Source organism: Dicentrarchus labrax, unplaced genomic scaffold (genome assembly GCF_905237075.1).
Source record: "Dicentrarchus labrax unplaced genomic scaffold, dlabrax2021, whole genome shotgun sequence".
Lineage (NCBI taxonomy): Eukaryota > Metazoa > Chordata > Actinopteri > Moronidae > Dicentrarchus > Dicentrarchus labrax.
The window spans coordinates 18,154,259-18,181,864 of record NW_026136705.1 but is presented as its reverse complement, the minus strand read 5'-3'; the positions used below and the strand labels follow the sequence as shown (position 1 = coordinate 18,181,864).

At 38.9% G+C, this 27,606-nt stretch overlaps 1 protein-coding gene across 4 annotated transcripts in view; it reads left to right on the top strand.

The window, feature by feature from the left end:
- The window catches only part of grik1a (glutamate receptor, ionotropic, kainate 1a), a 34,957-nt gene extending 8,053 nt beyond the window's left edge, over positions 1-26,904 (top strand). Inside the window, exons 2-18 of one of the 4 annotated variants that reach the window (XM_051402151.1) lie at positions 1,645-1,812; positions 2,611-2,868; positions 3,948-4,129; positions 4,878-4,931; positions 5,181-5,351; positions 5,821-5,964; positions 7,821-7,928; positions 8,197-8,241; positions 12,017-12,130; positions 12,611-12,814; positions 13,120-13,343; positions 14,030-14,148; positions 18,509-18,726; positions 19,852-20,077; positions 23,108-23,358; positions 24,045-24,213; positions 26,342-26,441. In XM_051402151.1, coding sequence (XP_051258111.1) covers positions 1,645-1,812; positions 2,611-2,868; positions 3,948-4,129; positions 4,878-4,931; positions 5,181-5,351; positions 5,821-5,964; positions 7,821-7,928; positions 8,197-8,241; positions 12,017-12,130; positions 12,611-12,814; positions 13,120-13,343; positions 14,030-14,148; positions 18,509-18,726; positions 19,852-20,077; positions 23,108-23,358; positions 24,045-24,170 — 2,612 coding nt within the window. In that variant the 3' untranslated portion in view covers positions 24,171-24,213; positions 26,342-26,441. Of the gene's footprint in view, positions 1-1,644; positions 1,813-2,610; positions 2,869-3,947; positions 4,130-4,877; positions 4,932-5,180; positions 5,352-5,820; positions 5,965-7,820; positions 7,929-8,196; positions 8,242-12,016; positions 12,131-12,610; positions 12,815-13,119; positions 13,344-14,029; positions 14,149-18,508; positions 18,727-19,851; positions 20,078-23,107; positions 23,359-24,044; positions 24,214-26,341 lie in introns of all 4 variants that reach the window. The other 3 variants (XM_051402150.1, XM_051402153.1, XM_051402152.1) reach the window with 3 other exon arrangements.
- Positions 26,905-27,606: the final 702 nt, after the last annotated feature.

Below are 27,606 nucleotides of genomic sequence, written 5' to 3'. Positions count from 1 at the left end.
ATTTTTATTTTTTGCAAAGAAATAAGAAAATTCCGGCACCTCTTTCTTCCCTTGTATTGAACACACCATTTTTAGTGGGTGTAGCACCAATAAGCAGCAATAAGAAACGTATCTGAAAATAAGTCATTTAAAAATGTGCCATATAAAATCCTCATCTATGTGTTGGCACTGACATTATTTCCTAAGTCATAATTGATGCTTTCTTTTAATGCATTAAAATGCATAGAGTTACACAATGTAACTGTAAAATGTTCTCAGGGACATGCCCCCAAACCCATAGTGGGTCTAGGAATCCTGACCTCAGTATTTCTAAAATCCTGGCTACGTCGCCGTTTAGAACAATACTTTATGCCTCAAAGGAAAATTCAGATTGTTCATCTTCAAGCACTTAACATTCATCTTCATTTGCATGCTTCTGTGGGAATTCCAAATTAATTCTCTCCTCGTAGAATATTGAAGCTGGCGGCATTGACACTACAAATATTATCTTTTATTGTGGATATGACGTATTTATGGCTTTGTTTATGACTGCGAGAGCTGATTTGCATAAAAATAACTTTCTGAATTGACCCTCATTAAGTCATGCTGCAGAGAACATTTAGTGTGATTTTGGATTGTGCAGACTGTTGGGGTGCTTTGTACAACAAATATATATAAATGCTGTAGACCTCGTCTGGCTTACTGTAGATATACAACTTTCTTTGTGTATCCTTTCCATGTCTGGCTTCTGTGAATGGGATAAAGACTATACATTATGTCTGCTTTATGTGTTCTACCTGATGTCAAATGTAATATGGTGCCACTTTCTAATAAGGCGTCCTCTACAAAGTGGTCATAATTTGAAAATATGTCTTTATTAATGATTAATAACACTTTCACAGATAAATGTTGGGGTTTTCAGCTTGTGAAAAATCATTTGACTGATTATTAAAGCTGGGACTTGATCATTAAAATCCTTTTAATGCTTTGTTAACATTTGTAACTGCAGAACTGAAGAAAATGCATCAGGGCAAGCTGTTTGGTGCAGAGTACACACTTGGGTTATTAGGCTGTATGTGTGTGCACTGTTTTGAACAACAAACACTTGTTGATTTGAATCAGAAGCCCAACAATAGAGGGACATAAATACCAAATTCCACAAATAAAAAAAATCCCTGTTACAAACATGGACATTGGAACAATTTTAAAATGTTCTTCCTTTTCTTTGTCCATTTACCTTTTAACACACATAATTTTTACTTATTTCATCATTTGATTTTACTCTATTTAAATGAACTAATTTGCTACATTTAACTTTATCAAACTTCACTTTTATGTCCCATTCTGTCATCATAAATTTTCAATTTCCAGTATTAAGATTGCAGCTACTTGTATACTAAATGCGTACATTCATACTAGGTGCTTTGGAAGCACAAAGTAAAAATCATTAGTGATAGATGAAAATGTAACAGATTGACCGTCTTGCTTTGTTAAGTTTGTGTGGTGGGTTTTAAACGGCTTTCACACTAACCAAAGGTGGCAGAATTTCTCAAACCTCACAGGAGCATCCATCAAATCACAGAGACTGCTGCACTTTACAGTGTTTTGTGCACATTGGTAGTGACAGGTTTTTTTTTAAATTTTGTCCTCCGTTTCCATTTGCAGGTGGTATTTTTGAAACCCGGGAGAGTGAGTTAGTGAGTATGGATGAGCTGGCGTTCAAGTTTGCTGTAAATAACATAAACCGCAACAAGACCCTGATGCCCAACACTACTCTCACCTACGACATTCAGAGGATCAACCTGTTTGATGGCTTTGAGGCTTCAAGAAGAGGTAGCAACTGAATGCTAAGATTAATGTGTCCTCTGTGAAAAGATGAGTGCTCTGAAATAGTTAGGATAAAAAGAAAATGAGAAATTACAGAGGCTGCAGGTTTAAAGGTTGTATTTTCTCTTATTATCCAGATTGGGACAATTTCATTCATGTCATTTTGATGTCTGTTTGCAAGCTTAATTACTAGATAGCATACAGGGAATAAATAGCATCTCTCAAAGGTCAGAAAATGCACTTCAAGTTTCAAACATGAGGTGTAGTTATGTATGTAAGTAAAAGTACCAAAGTATTATCAGTTATCAGAATATTATATTATTAATAATAATAATAATTAACAATTTATTATTCTGTTTGTATCACTAACAAATGTTTTAATGAGCATTTTAATTAGATTTAAATTTAAGGTACACTGTATACTACTGGGTCATTTCATGATATCATATAGGCATATTTTATGTCCTTATATACAGTATATACACACACATAAAGGGTCAAATAAATGTAGTAAAAAGCAGAGTATTACAATATTTCCCTGTGAAATGAAGTGGATATATAGCATGGAGTGGAAATACTCCAGTTTAAGTACAAGTATGTTAAAGTTTACTTTTAGTACCTGTACTAATATAGTAAATGTACTTGAAATCGTCAAGTCCACCACTGTATATAAATAGTTTCTTAACTTGTTTCCATATATAACGTGAATCTGGTTTGCAATAGAATTTGGTTGTGAAACAGTCTTAAATGTACCTGTTCACATGACACAAACCTGTAATCAACACCAACTTTGTGTTGCTCTAGTGTGCGACCAGCTGGCTCTCGGGGTGGTCGCTGTGTTTGGCCCTTCTCACAGCTCCTCGGTTAGTGCTGTTCAGTCCATCTGCAACGCCCTGGAGGTCCCTCACATACAGACCCGCTGGAAACACCCGTCAGTGGACAACAAAGATACCTTCTTCATCAACCTGTTTCCAGAGTACACCGCCATCGCCAGGGCCATCCTGGACGTAGTCACTTTCTTCAAATGGAGGAAGCTAACGGTGGTCTATGAAGACAGCACAGGTAGGGCCTATTGTCAGATTGCCATTGAAATTCAGAACTAATTTAACTAAACAGCGGTTTAGCAGCGAAAAGGGAGATCATTGAAAGTAAACCCATTTGATTTAGTCAGCCTTTCATGTGGGAATGAAGCGAATTTGCAGAAGCAAAGTCATATCAAACTGAGCTATAGCATATCAAACTGAGCTATAGCAGGAAGAACAGAAAAATTCAGGTCAGAAATCTAATGTCACTTAATGTGTGATACAATCTTCAAAACCAGGAAAAGACAATATCAACTTTATCACCATATTACCATAAAACAATCCCAAACAATGTTTTTTTAGAATATCTACAATAATAACTGACTATGGATTCCATTTTTTAATGATTTTATTTCCCACTGTATTATTGAATATCAACCATAACACTGCATGACATTTGAAGTGGGGAACTGAGAGGGAGAAGAGGTGAAAGGGGCTGGCTTGTGTCTTCCAGACTTTACAATATATTGATATGTCATGGTTATAATTACTCACGAAATGCAATTCCACTGTCTACCGCACTGTCACCTTCCTCGTGCTGGCCAGTGAACCCATCTGTGACAGGGCTCGAGTGGCTCATATTAAACAGCTGCCAGCATTCCTGGCCTCTGTCTTTGAGCCAAACCACAACACAGATGGCTATAAATTCAGCAGTGTCCCATATAGTCCCTGCCCACGAACCAGAGAATATGAAATGCCGCTGTTGAAATGTCATAGTTTATAGATTTTAGTAACCTTTTTTTTTCGATCAGGAATTTATTTTCCTAAAATGTCACTCAGACACACACTTGCACAATTACACACTGCTGTACACAAGAACAGGATACAGGAACGCGTACAGGTTGTACAATACAGGTGTGTGTTTGCCTGCCTGAGCAGCTGAGCCGCAGTAAATAGAGATCACTTCCCTCAGTTAAGGATAGGGGCCCACGTTCCCCTGCTGATGTGTCCTTGAGCAAGACCCCGAACATCAGGGCTGATGTTATGTATCTGACCCTTCTTGCAGCGGAGAACAAACGCTTAAAATAAATAAATCATCTAATTGGCCTTTTTTCTAAGGTCTGATGCGGATGCAGGAGTTGATCAAGGCTCCGGCAAAGTTCAACCTGAAGATCAAAATCCGGCAGCTGACCCCAGGTAACCAAGATGCCCGACCGCTTCTTAAGGAACTGAAGAAAGACAAGGAATTTTTTATTCTCTTTGACTGCTCCTATCGCATGGCTGCAGAGCTCCTTAAGCAGGTTTGTTTGTTCTACAGATTTTATGACACATTTTTGTGTCCTTTGAGAGCAACAACTCTGGTGATTCACAATGTCTTTTTATGTTGAAAGAAATCATATGAAACATATTATCTTGTTTACTAAGACCTTTATTGTGATTTGAATGTCAGCCATTAAGGGATATAATGAAGAAAAGTTGCTTCGTGCAAAAACAGCAGTTCCCTTATCATTGTCAGAATTGTAAATGGTCCATAACGTGATTACTATCACGTGAATTAGTTTCTATTTGGGCAATGCTAATGTAACTTGATGGTGACATGATGGTGAAGTACCTGGTGATTTATGAAACCAACAGACATACTGACAGATGTACAGTATTTCACTATCCTTGCGTGCACCAATTCCAACACATTATTTATATAACAAAATTTCTATTCTTAGTTCATTTGCTTCATCTATCATTAACATTTACAAAGGATACAACCTTAATTATTCTTTTTATTAAGCTACATATTGTTTTATTACAACTAAAATGTAAACGTGTATAGTGGCATATTCCGTTTGGATTGTCATTAAATAAAATATACATAAATGAATAAATATATCACATATTTGATCCACTGTGCAAATAAGAAATGTCCAGCCAGATAACATTGTTATTAAAGGTATGACGCTGTAGCTGTAGCACTGGAGAACTCATCATATTTAATATAAGCAATATAACCTGGCATTTTCTCTTATTGCTTTATTCCTTTATTTCACTTTGCAGCTTTCATCAATGGGAATGATGACCGAGTACTACCATTTCTTCTTCACGACTTTGGTAAGAAAAATTTGCAACTAAAGTTGTTTTATGGGAGACAAAGTAAAACATCTTGGCCTTGAACTGGCTTTGTAAATTTACTGGGAATGTTATAAAAAAATTAGAAATAAAATGTTTGTTGTTTTTCAGTAAAAGGCTGAGAAAGCGACACCCTGAACTGGAGCTTAAATCTCTGTCTGGTTCTTTCTCTTTCCATTGCACAACATCCCTCCTTCCCTCCTGCTCCTCATCTCCTCTGTCCACTTGCAGGATTTGTTTGCCTTGGACTTGGAGCCGTACCGCTACAGTGGGGTCAACATGACAGGCTTCAGACTGCTGAACGTTGATGACCCGTGGGTGGCCTCCACGATGGACAGGTGGGCCATGGAAAGACTGCAGGGTCCCAAACAAGAGAGTGGCCTGATGGATGGAATCATGACTGTAAGCCCTGTACTGTTTTTTTTTACATGCACTATAAACAGCTTCTCTGCTGAAAGCCACTGATTCACATTTGTATGCTGGGTGCAAGTTTGCATACAATTGTAAACTGCAAACATCTGCTAACCTGTAAATCTTTGTAGGAGCTATATTTCAAATATTAAAGCTGTAATCCTGTCTGTTCCATCAATATATATATATATGTATATACATATATATACATATATATATATATATATGTATATATATACTATATGTTTACTTCTATAATGGCAATTTATTTTGCAGTAACCAAAACAGTGTCATCTTCTTGGATTTTCATGTTCAAGATATGTTTTCTAACATGGGATGAATCTGTGATTCACCTGTTTACAACTGCTGTTTGGTTGTGTACTGCACATGGGCCTGTGAGTGTAGTGCGAGAAAAAAAACAAATCCCAACCACATCTCCCTCCCACCGCCTCCTCCGCAGACAGACGCAGCCTTGATGTACGATGCAGTGTTCATGGTCGCTGTTGCATCCCAGCGGGCCACTCAGATGACTGTCAGCTCCTTGCAGTGTCACCGCCACAAACCCTGGCGCTTCGGACCACGCTTCATGAACCTCTTCAAAGAGGTCAGTGTCAGATAAGGGCTTGAATCACAGAAAACCAAAACCCATGTTATATCACCAGCATGACTTAAGAAACTCCTGTTGCGTTTTGCTTGACCACCATGAATTTTTGATGATGTGTTTCAACATGTTTTGGTAGGGCTTCACAAGCACTAGATCCTTCATGTAATGCTGGCATTGCAAACTCACCAAAACTCAGATCATTTCATGTGATATATTACTTTATTGATCCCCTCTGACAGACTATGCTTTGCTTCTTAAAGTACACAACATGAAAATATACGGTATTTATGTACTTATAAGTTGAAAGCATGTGGCCTGGCCTGACTGTCAGACTTGGATGCCTACAGACAGAAATGAGGCCTTTGATGCATGAGTGTTTTGATCTCTTAAGTCTTAAATCCAGCCGAGGACCGTTGCCTGCCATGGAGAGGGAACATTATCATTCAATCCCCTTACTCATATTTTCCTCTTCATGCCCCCTATCCTCCTTCTCTCCTTTTTTCTTTTTCTTTGCATCTCAGTGTCTCTCTCTTTCCTCTTCAGCTTTTCGTTTTGTTTGCCACCGCCCATCCTTTGAAGCATCTGTCCTCCTGTGCTATTCATCACTAGATAAGAACCTTTTTGATTGCAAGAACCAGTAATATGTCTCACACAGCACTCAATTAAAAACCATTTCTGACAAGAGAGTGCTGAATATGAGGACACAGCTTTCAATTCAAAGGGTAAAATTAAATCCTGGGCACTTTAACCTGTGTGCTCTCTCTCTCTCCTCTAGATATTGTAGTAGACAATGTTCAGTGTGTTTCTGTGGGCAAAATTTACTGAATTCTATTATAAAGGTGTGGAGACTTGTTATGCACATAATTTTATGACAGAAAACACAGAAGAGGGCAATATCCTAGAATTTAAGATCCATCTTGTAGAAATGTTAAATTCTACAACTATAGAAAGGTGTCTCTCACATTCAACGCGTGGGCTTCTTGCTGATCATTTTAAAGTCTGTTTTGATTGATATTCCTTATTCAAGTTCAATGTGGTCACATTGACTTTATAGCAAAAAAATGATGCAGGAAGGTTTATGAATATTGAGGAATTTTCTTCCAGCTCTCCAGAATTGAGAGGGAAATAAAACAGTGTATGACTGTATAATAACCTCAGTTTTAGCATTTTAACAAATTCCTGTTGTTCAAGACTTCTTGTTCCAAAGGAGAAACCTGGCTGGCAGCAACACATACATTTCACTTCATACTCCATGAATTAGGATAAGGTTGCGGTGGCTTGGTGTAACATGGCGTTTATCATGTTTTAAGTATATGTCTCTCTCTCAGTATTTAGCAAAAGAAGAATATTGATTCATGTGTGTGTATAAGAAATTATCCATAAACATCAAAATATGCAGCATACAATAAGTGAAAAAAGCTGAATCACATGATGGAGGAAAAAGGAAAATATTAAATTAAGTCACTTTGTGGAGGATCTGCAATAATGTGCTTATCCTGGAAGTCTACAAACAGCTAGAATGTGCTATAATGTACAGATGCACAAATTAACTATCCACAGGTAAAAACAAGTATCTACCATCCACAAAGTGCATGCATGTTAACATGAATAAATACATACTACTATCACAAACCTAGACTTTCTGCAAATTGAGACTGTACGAGAGAAGAACCTGTACACATCTCCGAGTCTTCACCTGATGTGATCCAGCGAGTCTTCCAGCTGTCTATCAATACTGACTTTTTCTCGCTGCCTCGATCCCCTTGACTTCTCCTCCTGGGAGTCTGCTCCAGAGCTTCAATAAGGCTCCACACTGACGGCATTTGAGACTCTCCCTCTGCATCTCTTCTCCATAGGCACAGTGGGATGGTCTGACTGGGCACATTGTTCTTAATAAGACGGATGGCCTGAGGAGAGACTTTGATTTGGACATCATCAGCCTCAAAGAGGACGGCACTGCCAGGGTGAGCACAGAGGCCTGGAACAGCCAATTACACCACTCTCATGCTGCTTCCACACTGGCTGAATCATTCCATTAAGGCATGTGTTTGTGTGTGTGTGTGTGTGACAGAGAGAAAGGTACTGTAGAGATTTTGTTTCCTATGATCAATCCACACATTTATTATTTGGTTTAGATTTGTTCCGTCATGAATGTCAATAACGCTGCAACAACTGATTGTCTTTCTCCACACTGTTTGCGCTTCATCTTGCCCTCTTCACATTTTCAAAAAGGGTGTTGTTGAGGGCGGAAGTCGCCTCACGAAGAGGTGGATCAAGGTTTGTGCCAGTGCTATGTTTGGTCCAAGCCTTTGTTGTTTGCTCTCTCTCCTCCCCTCTTTTCTCAATCTGTATGCCACGCACCTTCCTGCTCCTTGCCTCGTCAACCTTGTTGCTCTTCACTGATTTTGTGTACAGACTTGCCATGTATTTGACATTTCAGTTCTCCCTGTGTTTGGGTCCAGGCATTGCTCACTGACACTCGTCAAAACTTTGTCAGCAATGGTAGAAAAAAATATTATATTCCTGCAAGTAACAATAACAATAACAATAACTCAATTAGAAGTAAGAAGTAAGTCCTGCTATTGCAGTTAATGTAATTGTCATTCAGTTCCCACAGCTGGTGGCTGTGAGTAATAAAAAAGAAATAAGTGAATTTATCCTACCAATACTTCACTTTTGCAGAGACTTGTCAGTTCTTGTCTTGTCAGTACTAATAATGTGCTTCACTATTAGACTGCCTTCATACTTTAATGGAAATCATACAGGCTAGAAGTATTTAATTGCAGCCAAGAGGAATCCAGTTAGCTGAGGAGACGACAGCTTAAGTCAGGCATCAAGACTTGCTGCAAGAGGACCCGATTTCCTTTGTTTGTCTTTAATTGACACATGGACCGGTGCATAAGTTAAATGCTCACTCCAATGCAACTGTTCAAGACTTGTATCTAATCAACCTTGTTTTTACCAATTCATTCTCTCTTCAAATTAAGTTATATTTAAAGAGCAAATTCATGCTTTCATTAGCTCTGTTCTTATCATTTACACCTCTTGATTTAGTGTCACCAAATATACTGTAAATACCGTAATTATACTGCAAACTAAACATTCTTTACTTTATACCTCTGCTTGTCACCTTGAGACCAATTTGGGGAGTGAAGAAACAAGAGTTGAATTAATTCATCCCCTCAAACACACAGTTTACTGTCAGAAATTGGCAAAGTTCTTCCTCTGTCTGTCTCAGTTGTCAGACAGACAGGTATGTAGGCAGGCAGCACCTGTCAAGGTGCAGAAGCAGTGATTTATACTGTAATTTTTATTCCATTCAGTGCTTTTAGCCCTCAAAAGCCTCCCCTCAAAGCAAGTCCCACAACATGGTAAGAACATCACATAAAACGCTTGACTTTATGGTCAAGAAAAATAATTATCAGTCCGTTGCAGTCGTGTTAGTTCTTGGGCAGTGGAGTGTTAAATACACTCTGAAGAAGATGATGGGGCTAAACAAAGTAAAAGTCTCCTAGGAAATAAAGTACTTTCTCTTAAAGTTGTTTACTTTCTGGAAGTAATGTTTTTTTCCCCCTCCCAGTTTTCTTGGCCTGGCTTAGGATGTCTCCTGCTCTGTGGTAACGGTTTTCCAGTCTGATTTGGTTCTCTGATGGAGATGAGCTTTAGGATTCATAGATAACATTTTACTCCCAGCGCATGAGAGAGAATTCCTGTCAGTTTTTATTGCGCACTTTGTTGTTGGAAGCCTCTCTGGTACGCATGATAAATTTGCAAGGCTATACACAGTAAATCCATGACTTAGGGGTTTAAAAGATGATGACTGAATGCTGTGCAGCCCTCCTAGGCTATATTTTAGCATTGATTTCATTGGCCTGGTCAGATTACCTTATTACTTAAACTTCAAACTGACTAATCGTGCAGCTGATATTTCATAGAGGGCAATATTTCCCCAAAAAACTGTTTTACAACATATAACTTTAGTTATGTGTAACTGCAGAGACCAAAATACCCTCCACACCTCCATAAATATTATTCTCACTCTCTTCATTTATCTTTCAGACTGAGGACAATACAATTAATTAAATCCAACCCCATTCACTGTGTTGCTCATCTGCAGTGTCCAGAGATAAGGCAGATTAATGGACTCCTACACAGAGTGGACCCTTGCGAAAGTGCCACAGTGGAGATATAGAGTGCTTTTAGCAAGGTTATAAGTGAGCACATTTTCTGCCTGTCAGACTAGGTGAACAGAATAAGATAGAATGTAATGAGGAGTGAAAAGCATGTTATCTTTTCCAATGGGTAATCCCACATAGCCTCTTTTCTGAAAAATAAATTGTGAAAAATAAGACTACCTTCTGTAGAGCTCAGTTTAATAAGAAGTACTGATGCGTTCACTACTACTCATCCTCTTATGCTGTGAACGAATGAACAGGCCCTTGTTTCTGACTAAAAATAACCAAATTCATTACTTTTTGTTCACACACTGAATTGAAAATATTAAGGAAAGCTTGCCTCCATCACTCACTTTGTTTCTTTTTTACAATGAAGCTTGATAATTTAATGCACTTAACTTTATTGCTTCACTGTCATGAGCCCCCTTGACCTTTGCTCAGCTCTTAACCAGTGAGGGGATTTGAAAGCGTCAAAATCCAGCTGCCAGACGCCTATTCTAATCTGATAACTGTCTGGATTATACCGCCTGGTCCAATGAACCGGACACTCTCATTCACAGTTTCTGTAGTACAAACACAATGTTGCCCTCTATCCCTGTCTGACCCTGCCCTTCTTCATTCATGCAGTCTCCGCCTGTGTGGTTTAAAATTCCTCACCATCATGTTCAAGTATGGCTGCAACTAGTGATTATTTTCATTATCAGTTACTCTGTGGATTAGTCTCTCAATTTATTGATTAATAATTTATATTCCACAGAAAGAATACATAATGAAAAATAATTTAGTCCAGTTTAATGTCATCAAATGTTTAGTTTATTATCACATAACCAACAAGTCAGTAAATCTTAACCACAGGAACCTAAAAATGTTTGGGAATTTAGTTTAAAAATTGACAAAAAAACAAACAATTAATTGATGATTGAAATAGTTATTGAGGAATGAATTCATGGCTTACATTCTTCAATTTATTGAAGTTATAATATCCCAAAAGTAAGTCCATTCATGAAAGAATAATAGACATCAAAAACATTATACAGTACAGTTGAAAATGTTAATTACAATTACAGTTTTTGTCTACTATTTTTGATATATGTGTATTTAAAGCATTCAAAATTGGACTTCTTTCCGTTGTCAGTAAGATTTATCTTAGATCCAAGTGTTGAAATATATATGCTAAAAGATGACCATGCCAATCCAAAACAACAATTCATCATAAAGAAATTGTAGCTTTCACATTTGTTTTGCAAAACAGCTTGTTGTTTGGGCTGCACAATATGTTCGACGCCTGAGAGTCAGATAACTCGCTGCACACAACAGGGATTCCATTGGTTTCCTCCAGAATAGCTATAAACCTTTACCTTACACACACAATCAGCAGCTCCATTTGGTGCAAACTACTTCATTTTCATATCCACTACATAAAATGAAGTTTTTTGGCACTTTGCCCAGAATCATCAGAGCACAGCTGAGCAAAAGGAAATAGTGAGGTGAAGAATTGTGAATGGAGCAGAAGGTTGAAAATGAACCAAGAGTGTCAGATCTTTTAACCTTATACTTTTTCATTTTTCTGTTCGACGAATCAGAAAATATGATTAATATGCAGTGTATCGGAGCAGTATCTAGTTTCCTTTCAAGACATATATATGTATATTTAGTGTCAGAGATAATAAAAACAATCCATCAGCTTATTTCCTTTAACAGCAGCTAGTGTCAGTGATCCTTAACAATACAACCTTATTCAAAGCTTTAACATCTATTCACCTCAATTTTGTCTTAAATAGTGACTCCAATAGCAGGTGTAAAATGTATCTTGCTGTTGTTCTGATCAAAGCAGGAAATGTGGTTCAAAAAGTCTAAAGCCCTGTTTGCCTTTCCAGATTGCTGTGTGGAACTCGTACAAGGGGATGAACCTGACGGAGTCCAACCGAGACAAGAATAACAATGTGACAGACTCTCTGGCTAACAGGACTCTTATTGTCACCACAATACTGGTGAGGAGGAAAGAGGAAGGTTAAAGAGAGGCCAGCATAGGGAGTAGAAGGGTAGTACATATGGGATGTATAGAGTGCAGATAGGGAGACAACAGAGGAAAATACAATGAGAAGGAAAAGGAAACTGTGGAAAGGAGTGGTGTTTAGAAGAGGAAAATCTGAACTGGATAGTTTGAATAGTTTGGATTTATATTTTCACAGTTTTGTCTAATTATGCACGGAGATCATACACAGACAAAATATAGCATAGAATATTTAAGTATATGGTTAGTCAGAGAATATTCAGACATACTAATTAAAGAACAACTGTATTTGCCATTAAGATGTTTTGGAGGTTATCAGCTCTGAGAATTGATGAAGTGGTGAAGTAACCTCAAGATTAAAACTACAAATTCAGTTATACTTTAATTGCATAGAAAGATCTGAATCAGAATCTTAAAAACATTGACATTCAGCATTTCATTTTCTTTTGTTATACAGGAAAATCCATATGTGATGTATAAAAAGTCGGACAAGGAGCTGGCTGGGAATGATCGTTTCGAGGGTTACTGCCTGGACCTTCTGAAAGAGCTTTCCAACATCTTGGGTTTTACTTATGAAGTCAGACTAGTGGGTGATGGGAAATACGGAGCCCAGAATGACAAGGGAGAGTGGAACGGGATGGTCCGGGAACTGATTGACCACGTGAGTTAATAGAAGTCACACTACAGAGGTTCTTATAAACAGGTATAATAGCTAGCCAGGAGGTATGTTGGGTTAATGAGTGACAGTTGAGCATAACCCTAGCTTTTTGGTGTCATGAATGTGGCCACCACCCAACTATTCTTAATCATATTCAGAGCTTTTACCTAAGTAAAAGTACCAATTCAGCAATGTCAAAATACTCTTGATTGATAGAAACAAAACAAATACTGGAAGAAGCCATATGTAACTGTGAGCAGTGCCTGTTTTACCTGTCGTATTTTACTTCGTTTTCTGACTTTTTCAAGGTTGCAGACCTTGCTGTGGCTCCCTTGACCATCACCTATGTAAGAGAGAAAGTCATTGACTTCTCAAAGCCCTTCATGACCTTAGGTATCAGCATCCTGTACCGCAAACCTAATGGCACCAATCCGGGCGTGTTCTCGTTCCTTAATCCCTTGTCTCCGGACATCTGGATGTACGTGCTGCTAGCCTGCACAGGAGTGAGTTGTGTGCTCTTTGTGATTGCCAGGTAAGAGGATAGATTGATGTGTGTGATAATGAGAGGATGTATGATGGGATCAAAAAATATAAGGGTTGCTGAGGATATAGTGTAGGGTGTATAGTATATGGTTATAGAACTGTCCACAGCCAGGGTCAGCCTTGCCACAAGCTCTAATTTGGAAGTACAAAGGACAGGAAAGCTGTGAGATTGTGCCTGCACTGATCATTTTAAAACAAAGCAGTGTCATGCCTGATGTATCAAATTCACACAACAAGAATCACAAATAATTGTTATTTCTGTACTTTCTGTAAATTTCCAATTTTGTATAGTCATTCTAAAATAATAATATGCTTTTAGCTGCCTGTCAGCTGCCAGATTGGCTTCCATTGTGTTTGTGAAGTGTGAAGGAGCAATTGCAAGCTCCCTCTTGACCTTACTCTCAGGTACTGTGCCCCTGCCAGCAGGGTGCACCTAGCACCCTATAACTAAGATATATATTGGTTGTGAAAATGAAAGTGCAAATCAGTGTGAAGTGTAGATTGCACTGGAGCAGAACTGTAAGCAAAGTGAAGTGCATGACCAGTGTGCCCCCATGCATCAAGATTAGCTACAGTACATAGAAGAGGTTTTCTTCTTTAGATTTTGCATCTTTTCTTCCGATATTGGAATTTCCTTTCATCTCTTTTTCTCTCTGTTCTTTTGTTGTCTTGCAGGTTTACTCCATATGAGTGGTACAACCCACATCCATGCAACCCGTCCTCGACTCTCATACAGAACAATTTCACTTTACTCAACAGTTTCTGGTTTGGCGTTGGAGCTCTCATGCGGCAAGGTATTTAACTCACAGTTAAAGCAATTACAATCAACATTTCCCTTAACAATGGATGAAATGACTACTTGTTTGTGTAAAAGGTTGCTTTTAAAAGTTGCTCCAAAAGTCCTCCAAATCAAACAGCAAAATACTAATAATAATCTTACGCCCCTACTAGCAGGACACCATCACTTGTCTGTCCCTTCCACAATTATTACAAATCACTATTGAATCACTATTATATTTATAATATATTATATTATTATATTTAATCACTATTTTATGATGTGACAATGCTATGGTTAAGGTTTGGTTAGGTTTAGGCACAAAAAAGACTATAGGGAAATATCATGTTTTGGGATACTTTGTTTGGGTTAGGGGACTACCTTTGCTCCCATCATAATTACTACAGCTTACAGGGCTTTGTCACTTGAATGGGCACTTGCTGAAATGGGCGATTCTGTTGTTCTTCCTTGAAAGACAATCTTGGTTGCTCTAAGTGACAAACCTGAATTTAATGTTTTCTGGTCCAAAACCCTCACCGCTCTCACCAGTGTTGTGTTCGGTCGCAGCAGGCAGCTGTTTTCAGCTAAAAAGCTTTGATAAAACCCAATGTATGCTACCTGCCAAGCACCAAACAGCAGACAGAGAAAGTTACAGTTGCAACTAGCTAGTAAACATAGTGGAGCATTTAGCAGCTAAAAGAACGGATATTTTCTCTGGAGTTATAGTAGCGACCAGATAAGGGCTAAGAGGAGATTAAATATTGGATTGTCAGGTGGTCAAAGACGCGACTAAAAATCTGTTACTGCAGTTTTAAAAGGTTATTAGTAGCAAAAGCTTTACTTACTGTAGAGCTCTCTAACAAACACCCTGTGCAGCAGAAAAGACTATACTCACATTGTAGACTTTGCTTTAACCTGCTTCATTCATAACATCAAAATTCACTTCCTTTTTTTCTGAGAATGCCCTTTCCATGTAGTCTGGTTCCCATGAATTACAACCATACCCTGTTATAAGAATTATTTTGTGCTTCATGGGGACTTGGCAAAGCAGGAGATTTGGGCAGGATAGGTCTGACACGCCTGATTGGACAGCCAACAAACCTACTGACAACATCAGTCTACAACAGAATGGTGATGCTGATGAAATGTTTTGATTTCTCTGACAGCAAGATACATTTGTAAAATGTATCAGTTCTTCAGAAATGAAGCTTTCTGGCAAAGGTTCAGCCAGAAGGACAATTCTTTTGCATATAGGGCTTTAGTTAATTTCTCTTTTCATCCTGCATTCATTCCTCTCATGCATGCCTGCACATAATTTCCTTGCTGAAATTATCTTGGGCTGTCATTCATGAAACAGTATCAGCTGTTTTCATCGGCTGGTGACATCTATCCAATAGTACATTGACACACCTGCATCATTAACCTATCATCTTGCTGCTTTCTTTTTAAATATTCAAGCTATTGATAAGCTCGCCCCTCCACCTCCCCATCACTGCCCAGTCTTTGCAGATTGATCAGCTCATGATCATTATTTCATCAGCTGATGAAACCACCACCAGTGTCTGGACTCCATGGGGGGATTTATCTTGCTGATGCTCAGGGCAGACGCCTCTCAATCACAAAAATATTCCTGGAAGTTTAAGCACCAAATAGTTTATTTCAAGACTTAATTATCACATTATTGTATGTTATATTTTACAGTTGGCTTCACTTCATTCACTTGTCTCTTACGATAGATGCAAGAGTATTGATTGATAAAGAGCAAAGCAAGTGAAGCTTTCATTAAGAATGTGGAGGCCTTGACATTTTTGGTTTATTTTGATTTCTGACCTGCAAAACAGATTACTGATAAATGTTTAACATCTTGTGTCCCTCTGAACTGTGGTGAATTCCCATTTTACAGCCCATCATCTTATCATTAACATGCTCAGACAGTTTGTTTATTATGAATGTACTATAAGCTAGGTTTCTCAGTGTCATATTCTGCACCTGTGGCATGTGCACTAGTGTGGTGTGTGAAACCTAGCTGTTTGGTGGTTAACAGTGGCCTTAAGCTTTGTGTGGGATACCGTGCCTGAGAATAAGTGCAACCTTAGAAACATGGCTGTTAAATGAACCCTTCTGGATTTTATTTTACCCTAAAAGTGTCTTTAAACATTTGTCCACTCCAATCGAAAAAGGTTTAAAGATGTTTAAAGAACATGTTCCCAAACCTGGTACATTAAGTGTGGTAATTGCATTCTTCAGTTACATTCATCCTTTTCATTGCTTCTTTTCTCTGTACAGAGAAGAAAATATTAAGAATAGTGCTAATTCTGCTTTTTCATTTAAAAAAATGATTTATTATATTTTTTTTTACATGGTGTGTTCGCTTATTTTCTTTATATTCAACTTTCCTTTAGTCTGGCACATTTGGTTCTTCTAATTTGTGCTTTTTTGTTCTGTTATATTTGCTTTTTCACACTGATCATAATTTTTTGCAACTCGGGTGTTTTAGACCAAACAAGTTATGCAGAGGGAGAACATAAACATACTGTATGAAAAGGTGCCCAGTTTATCATTTAGGGCTGAAGTGAAAATCCAATTGGAACTAATAACCCCATTTGGATTCGGGGACTTGACTTTTTTCATTTTTTCTTTGTTTTAGAAGAGTATCTATATATACACACACAACCTCTTACAGTCCTGATCACCGTTATTGGCACCCATGAAGTTTAAGTACATAATGTGGAATATCTTCTGAAAAAAATGAATCAAGTGAAACATTTCTGTTCTATAGAGAACTCGTGTTTGATACAAAAGAGCAAATGATAAGCAACAATTTAAAACAATAAACAATGGGAGGAAAAAATAGAAAAACTTAAAGCTTGCTGTGTCACTGGTATTAGCACCCTTTGCTGTAAATCAGTATGGAAACACATTGTGACTCACCTGTGATAAATCACAAATGAGAATCACCTGTGATAAATTGTCTGTGCCCATGTGACATGAATTAGCCAATGAATGATGACTTCCATGTTTTAAAAAGCCATCTGTTATCCCCTGTTCCTTTGTCACAATGGTGAAGACAAAAGAAGTTGTCTGAGGACATCAGAAGTGCAATAATTAGCAAACACAAGACCTCCAAAGGGTATAAGGCCATCTCCAAAGACCTTGATATCCCTGTTTCAACAGTGCGTAATGTTATTAAGAAGTTTGCCAAGCATGGAACTGTCAAGAACCTCCCTGGACGTGGGGAGAAGAGAAAAATTGATGAGAGAAGTCTTCGAAGGTTGGTGCGAATGGTGGACAAAACACCACGTCAAACATCCAAAGACCTGAAGGCCAACCTGGAACAGTCTGGGGTCATGGTTTCAACAAGTACCATACGCCGCACACTAAACCAAACAGGGCTTCATGGGCGAAGACCGAGGAAGACACCATTGCTGAGGAAAAGACATAAAAAGTAACGACTAATCTTTGCCAAAGAGTACCTGGACAAACCACAATCTGGGAAAATGTTCTGTGGACAGATGAAACAAAAATAGAGCTTTTTGGCAATGCACACCAACAGTTTGTTTACAGACGGCGCAATGAAGCCTACAAGGAAAAGAACACCCTACCAACAGTTAAGCATGGAGGAGGATCCATAATGCTGTGGGGCTGCTTTGCTGCATCTGGTACTGGAGGCCTTGACCGTATCACAGGAATCTTGAAATCAGATAATTATCAAGAGATTTTAGAGCGAAATGTCCTACCCAGTGTAAGAAAACTTGGTTTGAGTCGAAGATCATGGGTCCTCCAGCAAGACAAAGACCCAAAGCACACATCCAAAAGCATGCAGGAATGGTTGAAAAGGAAAAAAATGACTGTTTTAAAATGGCCAGCAATGAGTCCTGATCTCAATCCGATTGAAAGTCTCTGGTATGAGCTGAAATCTGCCATTGGGGAAAAGAAACCTGCAAACGTTCGAGAGCTTGAACAATTTGCAAAGAGAGTGGGAGAAAATATCAGCTGAGAAGTGCAAGAAGCTTATAGATGGCTACAAGAACATTTGGAGGCTGTCATCACTGCCAACGGGTGTGTAACCAAATATTAAAGAGGGGTGCCATTATTGCTGCACATGCTGTTTTTTCAGTTTCTTCTTTGAGTATGTAAGTTGAAAAAACAATTTTCTTTGTTAAATTACTTTGGACCTCCAATTAAAAGATCCTGATATAAATTTGGTACATTTCTATTTATTTCTGAAGATATTGTAGAGGTTATGTAAAAAATGAAGGGGTGCCAATAATGGTGAGCAGGACTGTACCAATCCAGTTGTAGCACACTGGTTGTAACATACTGATGAGCATTTTAAGCATTTTTTGACCTTCTGTCTCCCATCACTATGCTTCCAGGCTCAGAGCTGATGCCTAAGGCTCTGTCCACTCGTATAGTTGGCGGTATCTGGTGGTTCTTTACCTTAATCATCATCTCTTCCTACACGGCCAACTTGGCTGCCTTCCTCACTGTGGAACGAATGGATGCGCCCATTGACTCAGCAGATGACCTGGCAAAGCAGACCAGGATTGAATACGGGGCAGTGAGGGATGGATCCACCATGACCTTCTTCAAGGTAGAGCTGGTGTAGGCTCCATATAAGCTTTTAACTATCAAAGCCACAGCATAAAAAGTAATAACTGAAATTACTATGCAGTGCCTTTTTTCAAAAGTTCACGTCAGTTGTAGAGCCTGTCAAATTAAGTTGCATACTTAGGTGAATTTAATTTAATTTAGGTATTGCAGCCGAGGTCAAATGAAAGCCCTCATCCAATATAATTTCCCATATTAAGTAGGCTACATAAATCCGTCATTTGAATATTTCCTTCTTTGATAAAATGTTTTTCTTTTAGTAAAACCAACAAGATGCACAGCTCTCTGTTTTGAGTCACCTTAGGCAAAAGAACAAATTAAAAAATGCTTTCTTGGTTTTTAACTGTGCCTGTACTTTACATGAGATGTGAATCCTATATGATATGAGTATGAGTCAGTGGTACAGTACCTTCACCTCCACAAAATCAGGGTCATGACGGTTCTCTCAGCTGCTTCCCCTATCATCCTGTATCTTTGCCAAACATCACATGAATAGAGAGACTTACTGAATTTACTTTGATGAAAGGCAACGTAGATTCATCGAGAGGTGAGTATGGGAAGTGGAGAAGATGCATATTAAGACTACTTGTACTTGTGATTCGGGGTGTCTGTGTTCAAATTAAACATATGTTAACTTTTTAGTTTGCATTATATAACATATCGCTGTACCGATGTCCTCAGGCAGGGCTGTCCCTTCCTTCCCCCACCACCACCCACTCTCCGTCCCGGTGGCTCAGCAGGGGTGATCCATGCAGGGCTTTATCCTTCCAGATTGCAGCCAGTGATTACAGCTGCCTGGATAGGAAGAAGCAGGCTGTGTTGATGGCTTGAACAAATTGAATCAACTGGATGAGATTAAGAACACAGCTGTCCCATTTTCTCTGACTGCGCAAGGAGAAACAGACACACATACACATATTCAGAGGCACACACTCAAAGATAGAGTATCTTGCATCCTGCTGTTAAACTAAAAGTGTTTATGATAGTGTTTAAGATATAGTTAAGTACATGTATGGTGGGTACATGTGCAGCCACAAACACCCATAGCCTACGAGTACAAATGTATAAAAGTTCTTACTGACTTTTGTCTGTTTGACTCCTTTGGTAGAAATCAAAGATCTCCACCTATGAGAAGATGTGGGCGTTTATGAGCAGCAGGAAGAACACTGCGTTGGTTAAGAACAACAGGGAAGGCATCACCCGGGTCCTGACGACAGACTATGCTATGCTAATGGAGTCCACCAGCATTGAGTACATCAGCCAAAGAAACTGCAACCTGACACAGATCGGAGGTCTCATAGACTCGAAGGGTTACGGAGTGGGAACACCTATCGGTAAGAAGAATGAGACACAATACACAGTAGGTTTACTCCTCACCACCACCACTGTTGATTAGTGGAGAGCAAAAAGCCCCAAAGAACAAAGTTACTGAAGAAAAAACACACACTCACTCACTCACTCACTCACTCACTCTTGCTATTGTACTTTTGAGAGAAAAGTTTGGAGTTGTCCTTGTTAACGTTAACACAGCAAGACTTGATTGTGCAAAGTTTTTGACATTCATTGCTTGTTTTCTGAGGAGCACATCCATGCCTAGAAGCTGCTGAGGGGCATACATTTAAATGTTTGGGCATGACAATGGGAATAATGAGGGTGGGGCCACCCCCATCCAGTTAATTTCTGTAATTACCATGAGATGTGCACTGGCTGTCAGTATCAATGACATATATACAGTATATATAAACACATAGCAAATATTACCTCTTTTATCAGCTCTAGATAAGATATGGAATCACAGATGAATATGCAGTAATTCCAAAAAGTGTAATAAGTGCAATTATGAATAAAATTATATACAAGGCAAATGTGATGTTAATCAAAAGCAAACAAATAAGCAGTGACTTTCAGCCCCTGCATGGTATGAGGGTGGCATGCCAGGAGCAGTGCCAATGAACCACCAGAGACTCAAGTTCCACTTAAGCCAGCAAGCCAACCTTCCAGATGAGCTGTTTGATTCTGGGATTGTCAGCTGCTCTCCCCCTGCTGCCCTTGAACATATATTGATGGAATGGAAGAATATCTGCAGCATAGTTCTGCAGATGCCAAAATGACCACCAGATCCTCCTTACAAAGTTAAGTTGTCACAGACCCCTCTTGTTGTGGACAGTGGTGATGCTAATCCAGTTCAGTTTGATGTTTAGCTGCATATGGTTCCGTCCAAATCTTTTGTTTGTACTCTTTTTCCTGTTTGTACAAGCTAGGCAAAGACAGAGATGTAAGGGGTGTACAATAAGGGAAACAGATCAACACCCCTGATACACCTGTTACATATTGTGTCTGAACACTTGGATGATTTTTAATTTATGACACAAAGAGGAAGTGCAGAGGGAATCTGCCTACGTGTCCATGAGCATTAAAAACACGCAAAGCATTAAAATGATGACATCCTCCACCCCAATTTTTAGCTGTAGAGGAACTGCAGGGGGTCCAGTGATGGTATCTGCAGTGTGTTTGGGCCTGTCCCTCCAATTACTTCATGACTTAGTTGTTTGATCTGGTGGCAGGGACTCTGTACTGGTTCAGATTTAGGTTAAAGACATCGTTAACAGCTGAATAAAGCTGAATGGTTGCTTCAACTTCTTGATCCTGTCCATGTCTCCTGTAGTCACCTGATCTCGGGTCTGCCTGTAGCCAGTGATGGATCTCATCCTCCCTCCCTCATGTTGTTCTGTAGTTTCCTCTTCTTCATGTAGCAGTCCTTCCCCCGAGCAGTCTTCTCCCTCCGGTGTTTCTGGATCTGCTTCAAGATTAAAGTCCTTTGAGACACAGCGCTACACTTGCTGCTTCAGCGCACAACTAGGGTTCAATGTTAACAAATGTTTTTTTCACTTGCTTGGTTGGGCAAGTAGATCAGAAATCTACGCAGCCTTTACGCAGCACTTTACTTGCCCTGGGCAAGCAGGGAATCCTTATTTTTGTGCTCTTGAGTCACGGAGGACTGAGCAAAATAGGTGACGTTTTCAAAACTAGTAGGGCGACATAATTTTTCCACCACATATGTACAACGTACTTTTGTCCGATATACTTGAAAAAGTGTCTTCAAGATAGGGCTTCCCCCTGATGTCTCTATACAAGCATGAACTTATGTTGTACAATTCAGTGATTCAAATAAACACAATATTAGCTTTTTTTCCAACCATTCCTGGCTTGCTCCCTTGTTTCTATTGGCCAAGTGGGTATTCGTCACAGCACGCAGCGCCCATGGTTCCACATAGGTTCAACTTAGGTGAACTTGGGCATGAGTGCAGTGATACCATTGTCGCATTTTGTCTGAAAGGGCCTTTAATCATATTGTAATACTAACCTAAGTTAGGCTAAGGTGGAGAGCTTCTGCAGTTGCAACGTCAGTTCGAATTCCAGATATAACTAATTCCTCTTCAAGGCAAACCAGTTCATTTTAATTGTATGTCCAAAAATCCCGAATAACAAATTTGCCTTTACAATCTCTCCAGGATATGAAACACTCTATCCTTCGACCCTCAATTCAGATAAGGAAGATTATGTTTATTTTAATTAGAAAAAAGGAAGACACCTCAGGAAGAGCGGCAAAGGAGGGATTACTCTTGCAGTATATTGATAGACATGCAATAGATGTTGTATGCATATATAAGCTTCAAAAACAGTGTACAGGCAAAATGTAAAATGTAACAGTCAGTACTGATATAGAAATATAATCATTTATAATACTAGTTAAACAAGAGTCAAAATATGTGCATATAAAGACCTAGCACATCAGTGTTTCTCAAAAAGCATTTTATAGAACAATAAACATTACAAATGCAAATTGGAGTTTTATATCTTCAAGATACACAGATCAGCCATAACATTATGAGCACTGACAGGTGAATAACACTGTTTATCTGGTTATCATGGCAGCTTTTGTCCCAAATGTTGATGTGTTAGAAGAAGGAAAAATGGGCAGCATCAGTATTTGAGCCACTTTGACAAGGGCCAAATTGTGATTACTAGACAACTGGGTCAGAGAATCTCCAAAACTGCAGCTCTTGTGGGGTGTTCCCAGTCTGCAGTGGTCAGTACTTATCAAAAGTGGTCCAAGGAAGGAAAAGCAGTAAACCGGTGACATTTGGTTAATTCTGTTGTCATAGCAAAGGCTTAAATGTCCCAGTACAAAAAGCCTTTGGTAAACAATAAACAAAGTAAAAAGGAAGGGTGCCTCAGCAGGGCTGCCATGCTATTAATGGGGTATTTAGAGATATTTATCAATGAAGAATAACAAACAAGCAATAATATGTAATTGATCTGACAGTTAATAATGTCTTTCTATTTTCCTTCTCCCTTGCCAGGTTCTCCATACAGGGATAAAGTGACCATTGCCATCCTTCAGCTGCAGGAGGAAGGGAAGCTACACATGATGAAGGAGAAGTGGTGGAGAGGCAATGGCTGTCCAGAGGAGGACAACAAGGAAGCCAATGCTCTGGGTGTGGAAAACATTGGTGGTATCTTCATCGTCCTGGCTGCCGGTCTGGTTCTCTCTGTGTTTGTGGCTATCGGAGAGTTCATCTACAAGGCCCGCAGGAACGCTGACATAGAGGAGGTGAGTGAGGGCAAGGAACTGCTGTTCTTCTGCTGAGTGATGGTGACAAATGACTGGATTAAAGGCTGCACTCTGCTCTAATGGGAAGTGGCACTGTAATGAGATCATTGTTTTAAAGTGTAGTTGAAGAAAGGATGTGATTAAATTAATTGTAGGTTGTTGAAAAACACGAGTATTGTAAGAAATTAGAATATTATGCTAATTTATTCTCCCACACATTTTCAGAGACTGAGGACAAGCAATGTTTTGTTTAGTTTTTCTTTGTTAGTTACTAATTAATATTTTCTAACTATAGAAGTGCTTGTTAGATGTTGTTTGCATGGTCAAAATTAATTCAGTCCAAATCATACTTGCATTTGCCAAATGAAAGACAGCTCAACTGTTCTCTCACTTTTATTTGTGTAACTTAATTCTTCCTCATATGCCCAAAATATGTCATGTTTGATTCATTTCATCAGTACTGCATTATGCCTGAACTTCCATGCTCTGTGTGAGATTTCAAGAACAAGAACTTCCCTTTTTACAGTTATAAAAGAGCATCAGTGCCTTTCACGTGATTAGTTTCTTTGCTTTGCCTGTTTTTGTGTCTATGTTGTTGTTCTTTGTCTTTTTTTTACATAATTTACATCTTTTGATCTCTTTTGTGTTTCCCCCTCCATCCATTTCTCTATGAATGCTTGCGTCAGGCCTTTTGTTTCTTTTACGGGGTGCAGTCCCGTCAGTTCCAGCGGCGTGGCTCCACCTCCTCCTCTGGCACCTCCTTATCTACTGATCTGGAGAGCGGCAGGCTACTGGGGGATGACACAGAGTAGCCATGGCAGCACATTTACAACACATACACACACTAGACGATAGGTTTGTAACCAGGTGTCCTTCTTTCTGCCCCCATTGAAAATACCCCAGCATACCTGCACCTGTGTCAGCCAACCCCAATTACCATTACCATTTTACCTTCAATAACTGACCCTCGTGCTCACACTACTTGTAAAAATGTTAAGTTGAATGTCATGTTTATTCCTTTTGTTCTAAGGCCAGTGTTGCATTATGACAAAGTATATACTGTACATATACTGTATAACTGGGTGTCTTTCAGATTTTACAGACTTTCTTAGAAACTAACAAGCTCAATTCATGAAGAGAATACATCTCATCTTCATGCAGACATGTCTGCTTCATAAGTGAATAAGTGACCTCTTATTTGCATATGTTTGTTATGCAGCACGTAAGGAGCACTTTACTGAAGAAAGCCAAAATACTGTGAGACTGTAATTAGGGCAAAAGCTCAGAACATCTGAAAAGTTTGCATGTTATTATATGAAATGTTGGAGTCACCTGTTTTTGTCATTTTCAGCACAATTATTACAATTTCAGGATAGATTCAGGTTTGCAAAATTTGACATTTAAGTTCATGTAAACAGTGTAGTGCTCTGCTATGCTGCCTGTCTGTTTTCACACTGAATACAAGCCCACATCTTTTGGCTCCTTTAGGGTGGTCTCAGTGGGCATTTGTGTGTACTTTAGAAGCAGACTTTGAATGCCTTTTGGGAAATCAAAAGATAGGAAAAGTTATTTGAATGTTTTCATCGTCATTAAGCTCGTTAGACTGGTTTGGTTGGCTGAAGAGTGATGGAACAACGTGTCAGGTTAAGATGTCCCTTGACACAGATCCAAAGCCAAAAGTAAAGTTGTAATTTCATGAATAACTTCTGGTGACTGCAGGACATTTTAACTGAAGTAATGATGGATGGAATCACAGAGGGATAGGGTTAGACTGACCTTGTTATCTAATCGCAAGATCAGTCTCTCTCCAAAATATAGTGGAAATATTCAGTTATAGCAAATATTAACTGCTACAAAGATGAATAATTCATAGCAATGTCATTAAGGCTATAAAATCAATGCACATTTGATAATTATGTAAACCACTAAATAAGGAAAATAAGATACCTCATGAAATAAAACCAGCATTAACAATGTTTTTGGAGGGGATGTTTCTGTGTCCAAAGTTGAAGGTCATATGCATTGTGACTGCCAGGTGCCACAAATCATTAATTGTGGGATATTCATTTCAAGTGCATACATGATTATGTTTCTATTAGGTAATGAAGTATGGTTTATGTTTTATAGTGTTGTTGCAAGTCCAAAATGTGCTCCTCTCTCAGTCTTTAAGTTCTGAGGTCAGTACAAGCTAGGTACCAAGTAACAAGTGTTACTTGTCTTCGTGGGAAACTCTGCAGGAAGCCATATTCGTTTGAGAACCCTTAGGCAAAGCCTGAGGATGAAAGAGGGGAACACCTTCTGTGGTCCTTGGATGCAAAGACCATCAGATAAAAACAGGATGACTTTGTGCTGTGAATGATGATTTACAAAATACATTTGGTGAGCACCCCCTCTGGAGGAGAGCAAAATAAAAGGCAAATAAACATGATCGAAGATTAATGAGTTCAATGCGATGTATTATTCTGCAGAATCAAATAAGCCTGAGGCGTCGCATTTCAGATGGCCCACTCTTTGATCATTTCAAATAATTACCATATTATGAATTCGTAGCTCACTGCATTAGGATGTTGCACAGCAGACATTGTCCTTCATCTCTTGTCTGTGTAATTGGATTTTACGATGAAACAACAGAGTTTAAGTCTTTTACAACTCTTTTAGATAAATGTATAATGCTTGTGTGTTTTGTCATTTCTGGTGATTGTCTGGTCAGACTCTAGAGCTGGTTTGCAGTCATTCAGCTGCAGGCAAGCTGAATCAAAAGTTATTGCCTTAGGTTTAAAGGTAAATTAGTATAGCTTTCAGTTAAAGCTTCATCCAATCGTTTCATAGTTGATCCAATTATACAGCAGCAGTAATTTTTTTATGTTAACACATTCACACAGTCTTTAAACTCATGGCCAAGTTTATAAAGGTCCTAATGACTATTTGAAATCAGCTTTATTGGTGTCCTAACTCAGGCCTTTTATTGTTTTCTCTTTGGCAGTGCGTGTCTTTTAGCGCTGTGATGGAGGAGTTGGGTATCTCCCTGCAGTGTTACAAAGGCATCCGGAGGAGGTCACGACCCCACAGCGGAGCAAGGTCAGCTTGCATCTTCTGTCAACCAAAACGCACTGCAAAGAGGGAGGGAGCGAGGCGGGACTCCAGCACGTGAGCCATGGATCTAAAAAAAACAAAACAACTGATGGAACTTAGATCAGAGACCGCTGTTTGATCCCTGATTTGTTTGTGGGCCATCGAATGATATGAAGTTGTTTCCTCATCACCCATGTCTTTATACTGTATGTATATGGGTAACACATTAAGCATTAGACTGTAGATGTAGTTTACAAAGTCCTGGCCTTGTATCAACATTGATAATGTTAAAACAGGTGATGACTACATGAATGAAAGCCCTCTCATGGTATAAACCTTTGCTGTTCCCTCATGGCTGTAGTTCACTGTTCTGAGCAGTTTGCAGAGTTGAATCTGCACACTTTATAGATACTCCAATTGTGTAAATGTATGACGTCACTGATTTTAAGTAAAAAGATTTTTGCATTTTTTAAACCGTTGTCCGATTTGCTGTTGGTGTTGTTTATGATTGGCAGCGGTGTGCGCCCATGTCTTCCCTGTGTAAGGCAGGCAGCAGGCAGCAAAGTAGCTTCAGAGCGGATTTCTGAGCCAACCCTGGCCAGTGAAAAGAGATAAGGACCTGTAAGGAAAGTCAGGAGCACACCTGCCGTTTTATACCCTTCAAGCACCAACATCACAGACATCAAACACACACTCACACATTCACACACACACACACACACACACACACACAGCCTCACAAATATTTGTGACCATAACATAGCATAGTCTATGCACCAGAGAAGGGATATGATACGGGGAGAAGCAAAGGACGAAATAAAAAGCAGTTGTTTGATTATGCATGAAATTCTCAAGAGGTCAAAGACAAAACACAATTTCCTTGTTCTCCTGGGAGTAGCAGTCTTTTCTTAAGTCATTTTTTTCTGTTTTCAGTTGTTGAATTTGAAAGCCTGAGGTGAGATCTTGTCTCCCAGTAGTGGCAGAGGATCTCAGTGGATGTGTGAAAAGTGAAAAGCTTCTCTTAAAGTATTTTTAAGTTATATAACTTACCTACCAGCCAATTTAAGGTGCATTATTATTTATGATAAGACAATTATTAGACAAACCATAATATTAACATATAACATTCCTGCAAAAGTTCCTTCATAAAACATTCCTCATAAAAAAATTTGCCTT